Below are 17,493 nucleotides of genomic sequence, written 5' to 3'. Positions count from 1 at the left end.
AAATTTAATGAATTTTGTTACTCTTACCTCTTGAACGAAATAGAATGATGTTTTTAGAATTGTGATAGTGGCGCTATCTATGCAAAATCAAAGCAAAATTTCTAAGTGTTGCGGAGTACGAGAACGTCATAAGCGTAACGGATGCGCGCATAACGCCTGCAGTATCAAATTATCGCGTTTTTTACGCAATCCCGCGCGACATTCGATCCGGGCATTCGCAGGCCCGCGACACTCCGGCACTTGTTGGAAGACATATGGTACAGCAGACAGTACATGTACAATGTGATTTTCTCATTTATAATTAGGATTACGTCATTGCCAGAGCTTGTTTATTTGTTCATTAGAATGATTGACAGCGGTGGGCGGACTTATACGCTTTGTACCGCTCACAAAACAAAGCTCTGGCAATGACGTAATCCTAATTATAAATGAGAGAATCACATTGTACATGTACTGTCTGCTCACTCTGCTGTATTAGATGTCTTCAGCTGCGGTATAGCACGGTATAGGCAGTTTGCAGAGAGTGTCGCTTCTCTACCTTTATTTTCTCTGGCATTCGATCTGTCAATCATCTTCAGTAGAATAGCAAAACCATGGATGAATAATACGTGCGTTGACGACTTTTTCCCAGTCATAGTATTACTAATCAAAAGTTGCGTAAGACGGTATTTTGTTTATTTCAATCAAAATATTTCTGCTCATGAAACGTGTTTTAAAATGAGTTTTTCCCGTTATAATGAATTCATGCGCACTTGCTATCTACCGAAGATAGCTTAAATTTAATGAATTTTGTTACTCTTACCTCTTGAACGAAATAGAATGATGTTTTTAGAATTGTGATAGTGGCGCTATCTATGCAAAATCAAAGCAAAATTTCTAAGTGTTGCGATATTTTCTTTTTCTAGGCATAATAATTATGTTGAATCCACGTGTTTTTCCTATCTACTGAAGATAACTCAAATTAAGCGTTACCTATTTTTGATCACCACTTGACCCTCAGAATCCAATTTACCGTTATGCATTTCTATTTTTGGCATCTTTGCTCCGCCATTCTCGTATTTTTGTAACTTGGATTTAAAAAAAAAAAAAAAAATTATCTGGCTTGCCGATCCAAATATATTTATATATCTCATCATTTAATTGATCAATTCCTTACTTCGCAATTGGTAACTTTTTAGCTTGTTCTCCTGCGGACAAGTTGGGAACTGTCAAACGTTAAACGTTCATAATGAGTAGTTCTTTTCAAAGCCACCAGTACTTTAATCATACGATAAAACCAATGTCGTCTTTTTTCCGTTTTTTTTTAAGGTGTTAAGGTTGTTGAAGGAAACTATGATGATCTAAAGTGTCTATCTAGCATACTATCGGGATGTCATGGTGTATTTGCAGTGACCAACTACTGGGAAATATTGGATGTTAACAAAGAAATCCAGCAAGTAAGAATTATATCATTATTACGATTCACGAGTTTCAATTATTGAACATTTTTAATGTTTTTTCCAATATTAAAAGCGTCCTCTTGGCTTTATTTTTCTTTATAGGGGAAAAATTTAGTAGATGCATGCAAGGCAGCCGGTGTAAAACACCTAATTTTCAGCGGCGTGGAAGATATAAGAGGAAGAACTGGGAAACCCAGCCCTCTAACTGACGGCAAAATTGGGATAGAGAATTACATGTTTGCGTCGGGAGTACCCAGTACAGCTGTGCGATATCCGTTCTACGTAGAAAACTTTCTTGAATCTTCCAAAGCAATGGTCAAAAAGGATGACAACGGCACATTTGTGATTGGTAAGAGTACTACATAATAGGCCTTAGAAAGGGCATAACCAGCTTTCTTGGCGAGGGGTGAGGGGCAAATAAATATTTCGGGGTAAAGACGAAAACAAATCCCCGGTTGTAAGACCCGGTATTATCCGTCAGTTTGATATAATTATGTAAAAGTCTTCGCGCTTCCAAAAACTTTTTTTTAAAGGCATTATTGGGACATGTATTTTACAATATTTTGGCTCATAATCGGTGGGAAACGGGCTCCAGTGCTCCTTATCTTTTCCTTTGCCTTCCCGATTTTCTCTTTCATGATGCAGTCATGTCTACAGTAGAATTCACCTCGACCTTTGCAGGACTTAAACCCCATTAAAAGCTATTAAACCAAGATAACACTCATTGAAACAGCTCAACTGATTAAATCGGATCTTCTCTGGCTGTGCACATGTGTCTGTTTTATATGTGCGATATAGCAATGAGCTGCTATAATACAGCTTCAGTTGGGTAACCGATTATAAAGGAAACGCAAGGAAACATTGGTATGTAGACCTTTGTTCACGAAATGAGACAATGGCCTGCTTTTTGTTAACCAGCATTCTTGAAAATGAGCAACATAATGATTGTTGACTTAACACGGTTTGGAAATAATTTCTTCATATTGTTGGTGTTATCTGTCGTTTACATATCCTTCCTAAAACACAAAAGTGCGACCCTTTGTCAATCACCTACAGTACCCAATTTCGGCATACTATATAAGAAACTCATCATGATGATTGCCAGAGAATAGTTTAAATGTAGCTTGTACCGTTTTTTTGTGGCATCCTTCAGAAGTACCAATATTTTCGGTCAAATCTCCATTCAATTAACACGGGGAGTTGGCTAGCTATGCCTTGCCCTCACTCATATTTTACAAAAGTGCGACTATTTCTGAACATCTAACCTAGCTGTAATTTTAGGTCATGTTAGAGAAATATATTTGCTAGAAGTTAAATATTGGCTGGTTATTTTTCACACCGTCAGTGATGTTAACTAGGCAAGTGCCCATTCTTCCAACATACATCATTTGTAGAGGTCACGCGTCAATGGTGAGAGCACTGTGTATTGTGTATAGGAAAACGGACAGTAACTGCAGTATGTTCATTTTTTGTCAGAGGGACACTTTTCCATTTCATTTTTTGTGGGGGGGGGGGGCACGATTTGATTGAAACCTGGTGGAACTAAACACGAAGAAGATACCATTGTCCCCAATTAGCATTTAGTTGGATATTGGAAAGATATTGCTCGAGAGAAAGCCATTGCTAAAGTAAATAAGCACATGGAAATTTGAAGTTATCACAATTATTCTATGGCTATAATTTTGGATTGTCCAAGATATTTCAAGAAAGACTTTTATCACATAGAGGACCAGCCAAGCCAATGGTTCTAAAAGAGGTTGAACCAGAGTGCGTAAATTTCCAGTTAGGTGCTCTTGGGTTTTTTTTTTCAAACATCTTAACATGTTTACCGACACTCGACTCATTGGGAACACCGATGGGAAAATAACCAACGGGCCTTTCAGAAAGGCTAGTGACAGCCACGGATCTGATGGGGACAATCACAAACGTAAATGGTATGTGGACAAGGCTTGGACAAGTCCAGCAAATTATCAAAATACATTGACCGTTTCCCCAACCTATATAATTATGTTGAATCCTGCAATTATTTCTTGAGTACACCTGTATGTAGTACTAGTAGTATCAATTGGAAACGCGGGATGCATGTCCAAATTTTCTAGCAATTCTTTTGCAATTTTGTAGTATTATTGTAACAGCTTCCGTCGATAACTTTTTTCCGTCGGTCAAAACTTCCAAAATTAAGTTCTTGAAAACATACTAAAAATCAGAATCCCCCAATATGTAATTAAGTTGCTTTATACATTTTCAGCAATTATGATGATATTTGTCTGAAAAATTCCTATCTCTTATATATAGCATTATAGCACATCTACTGATCACTTGGTGGTCTTGGTATGGCGGCGCCCATGGGTAATGTGGGCATTAAATTCAGTGCCTTTTATTAAACATATATCTATTGTGGATGTTGAAAATAATTAACAAGAAGTTGAAACATCGTTTTGTCTCCTTTCTTTATATTGTAGGGATCCCCATGGAAGGCAAATCTATTGGCTTCGGTTCTGTATATTGTGTTGGCAACGCAGTGGCCACCATTTTTGCCTCACCAGACGCGTATATTGGAAAAGCAATCAGATTTAATGAAGAACAAAGAACCTTTCAAGAAGTCGCAGCCATTCTTAGCAAATCTTTAGCTCCAAAAACCTTCAAAGCTGGTGAAGTAAGTTAAATTAATGTTATGTTCTTCTATATAATATACCCAGTTCTGGATATCAGCAAACATCCAGGGTCGATACTTGATTCCAGAAATTACAACATATATTTTGTTTTTATCAAAAAATATTGTGGTTTGGCGGATCAAACATAATATATCTTCATGTTAATCTGAATCTTTAATTCTGCTTAAAGTAAAGATTATATGTATTTCCTGCATGTATAGGAAATAATTCAAAAGACATTCAAAACAAATTCTTCTTTATAATGATGCACATATGTATAGCGGTAAACATAAACGTTAAGGCAAAATTAAACTATACTCACTCACCGGAGCATTTTCACCGGCACAACCTGCGTCTTCAGGGGATGGTTATTACTCCGATGATTTGTTGTTGCTAGTGATGTTGAGACGCACTGCCAATGGCATCACAGGTGTATATGACGTCAAACAAAAAGATGCTGTGGCGCCAATTGATTACAGGTCAGGAGGTTGCCCAAGACAGGATCAAGGTCTAACCCATTGTCACGGTTCAGTCTGGTATCGTTATGTGGATGATACCTTCAATGCGTAGTTAAACCGGCGCATGTGGAAGAGTTCACCTATCACATAAACAATCTGGACCCCAATGTCACATTCACTTGTGATGAAGAAGGAGACAACACATCTACAGAGCAATAACATCCGCTGAAGACGCTGGTTGAGTCGGTGACAGCGTGAGAACCAACTTTGAGTAGCGTATCTAATATCTTAATTAATTAGTAGATAATTAAATCTGGTCAACCAGAAAAAACTCACTTTTTGGTCAGATGGAATCACCGACGTTGCGGCCAAAACCTTTGGCCTTCAGCTGGGTGAATGAACTAGGGTCATCCGAGGTCAATCGATGAGGAAGTTGCTTGACACCATTATCACTAAAGACTCTGATAAGATCTCTGAGCATCAACACCTTCGCCAAGCGTTGAAAACGTGCGGTTATAAAGACTGGGCGATTGACAAAGCCCTTAATCGTGGTGATAAAGTCACTGAACCAGCTAACAAGGACACCAGTTCCTCTGGTACCGGTACCAAGACTTATGTCACCATCCCGTACCATGGGGATGTTTCGGAGAAATTGAAGAGAATCTACCGCGATCACGGCATCACCACACACTTTAAGCCTACCAATACCCTGCGGCAATCGCTCGTGCACCCAAAGGACAAGCAGCCCAAGGGCCGCATTAGCGATGTAGTCTATGGTGTCAAGTGCGCTGAGGATCAGGAGTGTCAAGATCGTTACATTGGAGAAACCGGCCAACCCCTGCAGAGTCACATGTCCCAACATAGACGCGCCAGTTCAAGTGGCAACGATTCGGCGGTCTACAAACATCTTGAGGGCAGCGGCCACAGTTTTGACATTGACGACGTGGTCATCTTGGATCGGGAACCTCGTTGGTTTGAACGGGGTGTCAAAGAAGCAGTGTGGGTACGAGCCGAACAACCGTCACTCAACAGGAGTGGGGGCGTTAGAGTGAATATGTCACATGGTTGGGATCGGGTCATCAAGCAACTTCCTCATCGATTGACCTCGGATGACCCTAGTTCATCCACCCAGCTGAAGGCCAAAGGTTTTGGCCGCAACGTCGGTGATTCCATCTGACCAAAAAGTGAGTTTTTTCTGGTTGACCAGATTTAATTATCTACTAATTGATCAAATCCCAGATGACTGAAAGTATACACAGTGTTATCTAATATCTTCTTTCTTGTATTTTGCAGATGACAGCCGAGCAGTTTTCCAAACTCGGATTCCCTGGAGCAGAACATATGGGCACCATGTTTGAATTCATGCAAGCTGGTCAGTACCTCGACTACGATTTGGAACTTACTAAACAGCTTGATCCATTCGTGACCTTTGAAGACTGGGTCAAAGCAAACAAAGAAGCGCTCAACGCCGCGTATCAGTAAGGGGAAAAATGCTGTTACGATTTGGAAAGACTCAAGGTCAAAATTATCTTTGACCCGAATTCACTTCAGAATGCACAACAAAATACGCTTTTTGTTTGTATATAGTTAACAAAATCAGAATCTTTAATTGGAAGAGTAGAGTATTATTAAACAATATTCTTGCTTATGAACATGAACATACAATTACAATTAATAAATACATTGATTAATAATGTGTGCTTATCCAGAAAACTTCTTCTTGTTGTTGATCATAAAGTTCTGATGCACTCGATGTTCCAGACGACACTCTGAAATAATGTCCAGATCCAACTTCCTAATTCCACAGCAACATAAATCCTTTGGCAATAACGACACTCAAAATGATGTTACATTTACTATTCACTCGTTGCTCTATACAGAAACAGCCATCTTCTATGTTTAAGGTCCTGCTCCTCCTTCTTTATTATGCATGGCTTCCCGAAATTCTCTAGACAAAAAAAATAATTCAGAGCTTCCTCTCTAAAAAAAAATGTGGCAACCCGGAATGGGCTATGGACAACGTAAAATAGTTTATGCAAAATAAAATCCAAAACGCTGAAAACCTGAATTCTAAGAAAAATAAGGCCACTGAAGACAAGAGCAAAGCCATGGTTGTTATCCCATCATTTATGGCCTTTCGGAGCATATCAAAAGAATGTTAAAGAAACAATTATATATGTTGAAGCCTCGTACCCACCATACGCTAATAGAGATTTTAGTCTATACAAAAAGACAGAGCACAATATATTTCTCAACCACTTTTTAAGACTGATAGAGAAAGACTAAGTTGCATCTGAAACCAGTTTCCAGGAGGGTAGTTCAGCCTGACCATATCAGTCATCTTGAAGTCTTCCACTGTGGAAGATGAAATATTAAAGCGAAAAAAAATCACTTGGTTTAGTCAAGCAAAAATACCAATTTCGTTTACTTAATCAACAAGCCTTACGAACTCATATCGTTTTTATTTCACTTGGTTTAGTCAAGCAAAAATACCAATTTCGTTTACTTAATCAACAAACCTTATGAACTTATCACGTTTTTATTGCTGATCAGTTTCACTCATTAAGTTCCACACGACTCTCTTAAGTAATATCGTTCCAAACTTATGTCGAATGAAGTCTGCTATAGTCTTGAAGGCAATTATTGTCAGAACATGCGACATTGTGACAAAATCCTTACACGTGAATCCTCAATTTCTTCTGGAACAAACCACTAATCAAAGTCAAAGATCCAACATAAATCCCTTTTTGGGGAAACTGCGTACTTTTGGCAAATCACAATTTCCTTCGCTCAGTTGCTGAATTGTATAGTACTTTCAATAAACCTCAAATATCTGGTTCAAAATTATTTACTTTTAGAGCACTTAATTATAACGGGATTGGCCTTGACATAATTATTGTATTTATGTATAACTGCCCATTCTTGGTGGCGCTAATTAATCTAATTTAATTCGACTCCGTTGTTTTCAGGGCGTAGTTCATTGAACTCCTTAGTCTCCCGGGACTCTGCTTTTATTGCAGGTACTTTAATATTTATATTGCAAAATGGATCAGTGTGGCGATTGCATTGAACAACCTAATAAATCATTCATAATAGTTACATAATCGGTTGATGATGCGGACATTTTTTCACTCGCAAACCACCGGAATTTGTCATAGGTTTGTGTTACCAAAGAAAAACCGGGAATTGGGTGCTATCTCAAGAATATGTACTCTATAGTATAGTGTCATAACTGTATTCTCACCAGTCTTTGCTCACTACGGAATAGAAATGGCTAAGGTAATCGTTGTATTCGGTGCTACTGGAATGCAGGGTGGTGGAGTTGCTCAAGGTCTGTTGAAAAATAAGAACTTTGAGGTTCGAGCTGTTACGAGAAATCCACAGAGTGATAAGGCAAAGGCGCTTGAAAAACAAGGTAAGGAGTGCTAAACACTCAGCTTACCTTATCTACAGCTATTATTCATTAAAAAAAAGCCTAATCCTCCCTTTGTTTTACCCCCATCGTTTATTTTCTCGGACGCTGTTATTTCACGTTAAAACGAAACCCTCCCTTTGTCATTTTGTACTCCCATTCCTGGCAAAATTGTGTTCTATCCCCATAACTTTTCCTCCTGGTGTATAAAATATCGATCGGTATCTTTGGCCACTAACTGGACAGGCCGGATCGCGGACTATCCGATGTCTTTACAAATATTTATCACTAGTATAAAGTATGAATATCACATCTTTAGACAAATTTTCTTTTGAAAGTCCCATGTTTTCATCGCTTTCGGGCAAATAGAAATACTTGTAAGTCTTGTACCCGGTTCGTATTGACATTATTTTGTGTGGTTTGGGGTGCCAGTGTCACGGTGCGAGGGTGTAGTTGTAGTACTTTGCCTGTAAAGGAACACATCATTTGACTTCCAGACTTCCCGAGGGCCTAGAAGTTGAGGTTAGGGCAATTTTCTTCCATGAGTACGGCATTAACATCAGGGTACTAGAACAAAAAATTAATGTTACACAATCCTCACTATACTTCCATAATGAAAAAAAAATGTAAATTGACTTTCCACACGCAATTCATAAGCCCTGAATTTTGGATGTGTGACACACAACTTCATCAGAAGCACATGCATAATAATTCTAAGATGTTCTGAACTTGCCATTGTTGGTGGACTACTTCTGATGAAGATGTCACACACATCGAAAATTAAAGGTTAGTTGAACTTTGTGCGCTGAAAGTCAGTTTAAACATTTTGGTATTGTTACAAGAACGTAGGAACGTACACTCGAGTATGTCCATAATGTTTTAGACAAACACAGACATTTGTTCATCGTAGTTGACATAACGAAAGCAAATTCCATGATTTATGTTGGCTATAATGTTATGTAACTGGGGTTTACTAAAGTCTAGATTACAGGGTGATTCAAAAAGATAAGTTGAGACCCGGGGAGGGGCACTTCTGTAATGGATAGGTGTCATTGGATGAGAGCATGATTTTTAGCATTGGGATCGACTTCAATTAAGGAGGCATTAGGTGAGAACATGACCTTTATTTAGAATGTGATCTTTGGGTGAGAGCCAACACAGTCCACAGAAGCCTCAAATATTGAAATCAATCATAAACATGATAAATTAAAGTTGCTGTTCAAATTCAACACTAATGGCATTTGGGTGACAGATCGAATGGAAAAATAGGGGATCTTTGGGTATACAGCAAAGCTGAAAAACGGGGTTTTAAACAGCCTTACATACACGTCGACCTCCAAAGAGGGAGTGCTCCCTCCCCTCAAGTCTTGACTACATGGTGGTTCAAAACCAACAAAATAAGCCACTCTTACGGTTAAACCATCATCATCATCATCAGTCGGCTGCGGAGCAGGCGACTACAAGCTTTCTCCAACTATTGCGATCTTGGGCAAGCGAAACCATTTTGTTTGGCTGCAGCATCCCTTCAGTATCTCCCAGGAGGTGCTGGACATACTGTAAGTACAGTATATGGCCAAGAAATTTGAGTTGATGAATCTTGACTCTGGCAACCAGTGGAATGGTTTTGGTCAGATTGTAGATGGTTTCATTCACACGCTTGATGTTTAACATGACTCTGTAGCAAGATGTTGAAAAGTCATTGATCTTGTTTTCCATGTCCTTGGTGATTACCCATGACTCGCACCCGTAAAGACAGTAACACAAGTTGTCTCAAACAGCTTTTTTTTCTTTTTAGGTCTCCAGCACTAGAGCCCATCTTGGAACCAAAGTACTTGAAGTCTGTGACATGGTTGATGGTACTACCATAGACTTCAAGTGCTGGTTGGGCGTAACAGTTTGCGGTCATATATTCTGTCTTATGGTGCGCTGATGACAAGGCCTAGATTTGCATCTACAGTTGCAATCCTAGTAAACTGCGACTGGACCCGGGCTGTGGAAGATTCCAATAGGGCAATATCATCAGTAAAATCCAGGTCATTCAGCATCCTAGCAGGATACCTGCTTGACCGACGTGGGTAGGTGACAATTCCATCGTCAATTCCAGAAGTTGATTTCTTCAGAAGGTAAATCTACCAGGATAATAACGAGGAATGGTGCCAACACATCACCCTGAAGCACTCCAGTTGTTACTTGGAAAGGCTCCGCGATACTCCCATATACCATAACGGCACTATTGGAGTCCTTGTAGAGCACCTGGATGGCATTTACCACAAACTTTGGTATTCCATAATGCCGCAGCACTGAAAACATGACGGACCTGTTGATGGAATCGAAGGCTTTTTTGAAGTCCACAAAAGTGACTGTCAAGGGAAGTTGGTACTCCTTGAAGCCTTCCATGATCCTCCTTAAAATGTGTATTTGCTTAGAACAGCTGCGACCTGATCTAAAGCCAGCCTGGTTGCTTCTCAGTAATTAAAGGATCAATGTGGGGTCGGATCCTATTCATCAGGACCTTGTTGTACACTTTTGCGGCAATGGACATAAGCAAAATACCACGGTAGTTTGTCATGAGAGAGAGAGAGGTCGCCTTTCATAGAGGAATGGTTACATTTCAAGTGACCCATTGGCGTGGCGGTTAAACCAATGCCAGGCGTGTATGATATAAATAATTAAACATGTGTTATAAAATAAACACTCTGCGCTGTAATTAAATGATAAAACCAGTAAGCGATAGTTGTATTACAAATTCCAATAATATATTGAGGGTCGGGTCTGCTTGCAATTGTTTGTAAGCTGAACTCTGATTGCTATTTTGTGCCTATAAAATATTGTTTTAAATGATTTGCTAAAATTAAACAGCAAATTACAATATTGAACTCTAATGAATTAGTTATTCAAAATATTTTTAATGATAGCAGTTAACATTGTTATAAAGAAGTGAACAATTAAAGCCATCTTACCGATAGATCATTGTTCAAATACACCACACATTGCATTGTGAATTTGTAATACAGAAATCACTTATTCCATATTTTTCCGTCTTTTTTAAGGTGCAAAATTAGTTGAAGGAAACTTGAATGATCCAGAGTCTTTGGCTAATATACTACCGGGAAGTCATGGTGTATTTTTAGTGACAAGCTTCTATGAACTTCGAGACTCGAACAAAGAACTTCAGCAGGTAAGAATTTTAGTCTATACCCACAACACAATCACTCAGTCCAAACCCCAATCTGGTGAGAAATGTCAGTTGTGCAAGTCAGCTTCGCTGGTAACACCTTTATTTTAATATTTTACCACTTGTCTTACAAAGCTGTAAAAAAGAGTTAAAGAAGTTAGGACATCAGGCGTGTGTATATAGTATATCGGAGAAATCATTTCAATCGACATAAAAGATATACATTCATATCATCAAGTTGATTTGGTTTGATGTGATTTGATTTGTTCAGGTTCGACAATCTTCGAAGTGAAAGTTCCAACATAAAATCCTTTTGGGGGGAAACTGTGCACTTTTTTTTTGTATTTCATGCCCGAAATCGGGCTTTTATTTAAATCATTTCATGCGTTGCAAATAAAAACAGTACAATAATAATACAAGCACAAAAAGAATATACAAAAAGAATATACAATACAGATAAGTTCCAGGGGGTAATATAAAACAATACAATATTCTATTCCAGTACACTTTTATGGAGTTAAGGATTTAAGTCGGCACCACACCCCCTTACAAACCCGTGACCATCCTTGCATTCCTCTCAACAAATTTGGAGAAAAAATGCAAAAATAGGCACAAAATTAGCCAGGGGTGCAGCACCACCTTAACGGTATACATAATATACAATACAATAAAGGCTACTAAAATATCCAAGATATAATGCATCACAACAAGTTCCAGACAAGCATATATAAATGGAGTCATGAAATTAAAATGAATTTTCAATAAACAAATTCTAGTACACTTTTATGGAATAAAGGATTTAAGGCGGTACCACACCTTCCGACAAAACCGTGACCATCCTTGCATTCCTCTCAACAAATTTGTAGAACAATGCAAAAATAGGCATCAAATTGGCCAGGGGTGCAGTACCACCTCAACCGTATACATAAAATGCAATAAGGGCAAACTGAGATATCCCAGATATAATGCATTACAACAAGCTGAGAAAGGGATCCCACTTTTTAAAATGTAAATCCAACTTCAATTTTCTTTGTGCACAAAAATGTTCAAGCTTCAAGGTATCAACAACAATATTTTTGAAACCATTAAAAGATAGCTTAGACTGCTCACATCTACACTTGTAAATATATCTTCTAGCAATGAGCATAATTTGATTAATACCTGTGCACTTTTGACATAATCACAATCTTTCTCTGCTCAGTTGCTGAGCGAAGGAAGAAAGCCTCTTATGGGGCTTATTTCCATTGGTATGGGGTCCAGTTGACCACCGGGACGGGTTGGGAACAGTCAGGGTTTAACACCCTTCTCTTCGTGAAACTGACTGCGAGCAAAATGTTCAGGAATTGCTCTTCTTTACACGCGTCCAACGGCTTAACGATATGAAGGACGTAATTCTCTCGTGTTTCAGATACCCAATTCTAAATACATCATGGAGAGCGCGCGGTAGTCTGAATTTAACTTTCAAATGTTGCCAATTGAAAAAAAAACAGGTCAATATCTCATTTCCCGTGTCCACCGCCGAATCGAACCCGGGACGTTATGCATCATGCTGAGAAGCGTTTGTAGACCTACACTGCAAAAACAAGTGTTTATATTTAAACACCATATTGTGTTTATCAGAGCAACACTTAATAACCACATAATTCATGTTAATGGTCTAACACTAATGTTAATTTTTCTAACACTAATGTTCATAAATTAACACTTGGTGCTATATTACAAACATTAGTGTTTGTAATATAACACCAAGTGTTAATTTATGAACATTAGTGTTAGACCATTAACATGAATTATGTGTTTATTAACTGTTGCTCTGATAAACACAATATGGTGTTTAAATATAAACACTTGTTTTTGCAGTGTACCCACTGAAGCGATTGTAGGCCTACCCACTGAGCCACGCTCTCCGAATCAGAGATTATTTAATTCGCTACTTGTATAAAATCAAGTGCACGGACGAAGTAAGAAAAATTGCTGCATCTTTAAATGATGTTTGTTTAAAATATCAAAGAAATCATTTTGGTTTTGGTTTTTTCTTTGTAGGGCAAAAATGTGGTAGATGCATGCAAAGCTGCTGGCGTAAAACACATGATTTTCAGCGGCGTAGATGATGTAACATCAATAACCGGCAAAGCTTGTCCTTCCGCTGACAGCAAGTTTGCGATAGAGAATTACATGTTTGCGTCTGGAGTACCCAGTACAGCAGTACGATATCCGTTCTATGCAGACAACTATCTTGACCCTTCTAAAGTTATGGCGAAAAAGGATGACAAAGGCACATTTGTTATTGGTAAGCATTTCTATAATTGGCATGTCAAACCCCACGTGTGATGATTGAGGGCTCGGACATCAGACGTATCGAATTCCATTTTTAAAACGAGGACTGTCTTTCTGCTATCAAATATTTTTTTTGAAATTCGTGATATAATACACATTTCATGGCAAATGATTAAAAATTGACATTTTTTAAATTTAACAGTCCTCGAAGTAAATTGTATAAATCTAATGATATGGACTTAAAGTGTATGTAGCTGGGATGAAAAGCCAACGATCAAATGAAAATTTTCATATTGAACTTTCATATTGAAGATATATATTTTTTCCCCAAAACCTGGAAAAAATTCGGTCTTTTTGCCGGGCTGGCGGGTCGGTTGCCTGGTATGGTCTGGTGGTATCATATACGTCACTTATACGTTGAACATGGATCGATTGACGCGAGGTTCATATTGGTGCGTATGCACCAAATATCGTTAGCCTGCTACGCTAATTGCCTAAGTCATTTTTTGTACTTTTGAGAACAAAGAACAAAATGTGGTTCAAGCATGCATCAGTTACGTAATCACCAGAATTATTTCGGATGATTCCCTTTCATTTGTATCATTATCATTTGTCCTTGTTCAAAGATTGGTGAATAAATATGTTTAAATGCATACTTGAACCATATTTTGCACTTTGTTCTCAAAATTACAAAAAATGACTTTGGCAAAACACGTAGCAGGCTGACGATATGTATCTTGTATCTCTAAAGGTTTCAAGCCTAAATATCGTCAGTATCTGTTCTTTGTCTGGTAGGATTACCCATGGAAGGCAAAAAACAGGACTTACTCTCAATATCTTCTGCTGGCAACGCAGTCGCGGCTATATTTGCTGCACCAGACACTTATATTGGAAAAACAGTCGGACTAAATGGAGATAGAAAAACTATTCCAGAATGTGCAGAAATTCTCTGCAAACATTTAGCTCCAAAAACCTTCAAAGCTGGTGAGGTAAGTTACAAGTATTATGATTCGTTTATCTATAGGCCCTATAACTGCACACAAAAAGTATCCAATCACTTAAAACAAAAGCAATATCTTAAAGACATTCAGTGGCGTAACTACGGGGGGCAGAGGGGGGCAACGTGCCCCGGGCGCCACCCTTAGGGGGGCGCCAAATTGACCAATTCAGCATCGATTCTGCGAACCTCAAAGCGATGAAAGCCAAAATTTTCGCGCGCATTTCAGCACAAAATCAATTGAAAGAACAATTTAAGACCGATATTCAACTTCTAATAACCAAAATTAATTAGTGGTAGACCTTAATTGCCCAAACTTTTTCGCGCGCAATTGTTTAAAGAATTGCCCGCGTCTAAGATATTCTGGGGGGGTAGGGGCGCCAATTTTGTTTCTTGCCCCGGGCGCTACCAACCCTAGTTTCGCCACTGAAGACATTAAATCTTACAGCCAATGAAGTAGTCAATAGATGGAGTATTCGGCGCAATGCTACTTTATTTTCCCAAGTTCAATCAATTGGAAGAATATAACGCCATAATCACTATTGTGTTTATTTGTTTTTGTGCAGGATGTGTAACCGTATAACCTACTGATACTTTATCCTGAATGTATGTACACGTGATCATATTTGTGGAATAGCTCAATAAAAATATAAAAACGTACCATTTAATGTATATTTTGCAGGTAACAGCAGAACAATTGGGTAATTTTGGATTCCCTGGAGCTGGACGTGTTGAAGCCCTGTTCACGTTCTTTCAAAGGGATGACCTCATCTACAATGTGGAATTTACCAAGCAACTTGATCCATCAAATATGAGCTTTGAAGACTGGGTCAAGGCAAACAAAGACGCGCTCAACGCCGCGTATCAGTAGATTGACCCGGGTAGATTGAACAGATGACAAACCGAACCCATGGGCTTTCGCATTTTTGTTAATACGATAATTCGTCTTTGAATAGTTGAATATTGATCATGGTGATCAGGGCCGAATTTACCATAGGGCCAGATGGGCCCGGGCCCAAGGTCCCCAAATTTTGGGAGCCCCCAAAATGAGCTCAAAATTCCCCTGTGCAGTCTGCATGTTCCATTTTAGCCGAAAAACGCTACGTTTCAGGCCAAAATAGGGTATAAAATGGCCATTTTTTTCGCTCTTCCCGCGCACTGGCCTGTTATATATATCAAAATTCAGCTATTTAGGCTAAAATACTCTAAACATTTTCGCGCGATTCGCGCGCAAATGTCCTACTAAAATGTAAAAACTTTGCCCACTTGAGTGCAAATGCATTCCTCACGGTGCGTTTGGGGCCTCCAAATTTTGGCCTGGCCCCGGGCCCAAAAAAGGTAAATCCGGCCCTGATCATGATACCCGTGCATGTATCGAGTGCACGTCATATTATCCGTGAATCAATTACACGCCGTGGGTCCGGGGCCGTGTGGCGATGTATTTCACATGGTTTATCTATATTACTTCTTGTTGGCTCTTCCACCCGTGCGAACGCAACCATCTCGTCTCCTGATGTTTTGTTTAAGGCCCGGTCACACTATGACGGACGATAAGCAGCGAAAGGTGACGAACGTGAAAATCACAAAAGGTTGACGGCAAAGCGACGACTAAAAGAGAGTCGGTGACGAGTGGGAACGACCTTTAGCGAAAACACGACGGCAAGGGACGAAAGGCTGCGGCAGGAAACGGAGACTAGCGACCAAATCCGGACGTTGTCTGGGCGATGAGTGACGAAGTCTCGACGGAGCCCGACAACAAGCAACGAGGTCAGACGGCTGGGCTGGCAGCGGATTTGCTTGCGGCAAGAAACGGCAGCTGACGGTGGATTGCGGTGATGATGACGTGACTCAGCAGCCGACATCAATGCACGTGGCTGGCACGTGTGTGTGCGGGTCGTATAGTCCCCTTTGGCGTTCCCACTATTCACAACGTTCTGATCATCCACTCAAAAATATCAATATCAATAATAATCAAAAATATTAACATCAATATCAACAATAATCAAAAATAGTAAAATCAATATCAATAATAATCCAAACTATTAATATCTGTATCAATAATAATCAGGATTATTAACATCAATATCAATAATAATCAAAAATATTACACAAAGTCATATCAATAATAAACAAAAATAGTTAAATCAATATCAATAATAATCCAAACTATTAATATCTAGTTCAATAATAATCAAAAATATCAACATCAATATCAATAGTAATCAAAAATATTACACATATCAATAATAATAATAAAAAATTATATAAATATCAATAATAATCAAAAATAGTAAAAGCAATATCAATAATAATCTAAACTATTAATATCTATATCAATAATAATCAAAACTATTAATATCGATATCAATAATAATCAAAAATATTACACATATCAATAATAATCAAAAATAGTAAAATCAATATAAATAATAATCTAAACTTTTAATATCTATATCAATAATAATCAAAAATATTAACATCAATATCAATAATTATAATCAAAGATATTAATATCAATATCAATTAGGCCTATTATAATCAAAGATATTAAAGATATCAATATCAATAATAATAAAAAATATTACACATATCAAAAATAATCAAAAAAATTAATAAAAATATCAATAGGAATCAAAATATGAAAATTAATAATAATCAAAAATATTAACATCAATATCAATAACAATATCAATAATAATCAGAAATATTAATATTTTTGATTATTACCCAGCAAACACAAAAACGTTTTACAAACGTTTTAAATAAGTTATATTTTGGCTTTTGGTTTAGGGAACAACGTTTTAATAACATTAAAATGTCTGGTTATATAAAGGTCATGATAACGTTTTAAAACGTTTTGTATAAAAACACACTACAACAATATTTTTAAATGTTTTCAAAAAATGTTATTGTAAACTATTTTTACAAACATTTTCCCCAAATATTGTGTCAATACTTAAATAACATTATGTTAAAATGTTTGAACCCAGCAAACACAGAAATATTCTTAAAATGTTTTTTTCAAAACCTTTTAATAACATTTAAATGTCGGGTTATACAAAGGTCATGAAAACGTTTTTA

The 17,493-nt window shown here is 37.9% G+C and overlaps 2 protein-coding genes across 2 annotated transcripts in view; both read left to right on the top strand.

Annotated features, from left to right (window-relative positions):
- LOC140170827 (nmrA-like family domain-containing protein 1) overlaps window positions 1-7,382 on the top strand; it is a 38,226-nt gene extending 30,844 nt beyond the window's left edge. Inside the window, exons 3-6 of the mRNA XM_072194044.1 lie at window positions 1,309-1,436; window positions 1,542-1,788; window positions 3,902-4,095; window positions 5,845-7,382. Coding sequence (XP_072050145.1) covers window positions 1,309-1,436; window positions 1,542-1,788; window positions 3,902-4,095; window positions 5,845-6,033 — 758 coding nt within the window. The 3' untranslated portion in view covers window positions 6,034-7,382. The remainder of the gene's footprint in view (window positions 1-1,308; window positions 1,437-1,541; window positions 1,789-3,901; window positions 4,096-5,844) is intronic.
- Window positions 7,383-7,821: 439 nt separating this feature from the next.
- LOC140170826 (nmrA-like family domain-containing protein 1) lies at window positions 7,822-15,336 on the top strand. The gene is made up of 5 exons (XM_072194043.1): window positions 7,822-7,966; window positions 11,014-11,141; window positions 13,182-13,428; window positions 14,211-14,404; window positions 15,095-15,336. The coding sequence occupies exons 1-5, from the start codon at window positions 7,822-7,824 to the stop codon at window positions 15,281-15,283; spliced, it is 903 nt and encodes a 300-aa protein (XP_072050144.1). The 3' UTR covers window positions 15,284-15,336.
- Window positions 15,337-17,493: the final 2,157 nt, after the last annotated feature.

Source organism: Amphiura filiformis, chromosome 15 (genome assembly GCF_039555335.1).
Source record: "Amphiura filiformis chromosome 15, Afil_fr2py, whole genome shotgun sequence".
Classification (NCBI taxonomy): Eukaryota; Metazoa; Echinodermata; class Ophiuroidea; order Amphilepidida; family Amphiuridae; genus Amphiura; species Amphiura filiformis.
Note: the sequence above shows the minus strand (reverse complement) of the source record. Positions and strands in the feature narration are given on the sequence as shown.

Coding starts and splice junctions, on each gene's coding strand:
- LOC140170826 (XM_072194043.1), top strand. CDS start 7,822: ATGGCTAAGGTAATCGTTGTATTCGGTGCTACTGGAATGCAGGGTGGT. Junction 7,967..11,013: donor AAAGGCGCTTGAAAAACAAG/GTAAGGAGTGCT, acceptor GTCTTTTTTAAG/GTGCAAAATTAGTTGAAGGA. Junction 13,429..14,210: donor CAAAGGCACATTTGTTATTG/GTAAGCATTTCT, acceptor TTTGTCTGGTAG/GATTACCCATGGAAGGCAAA.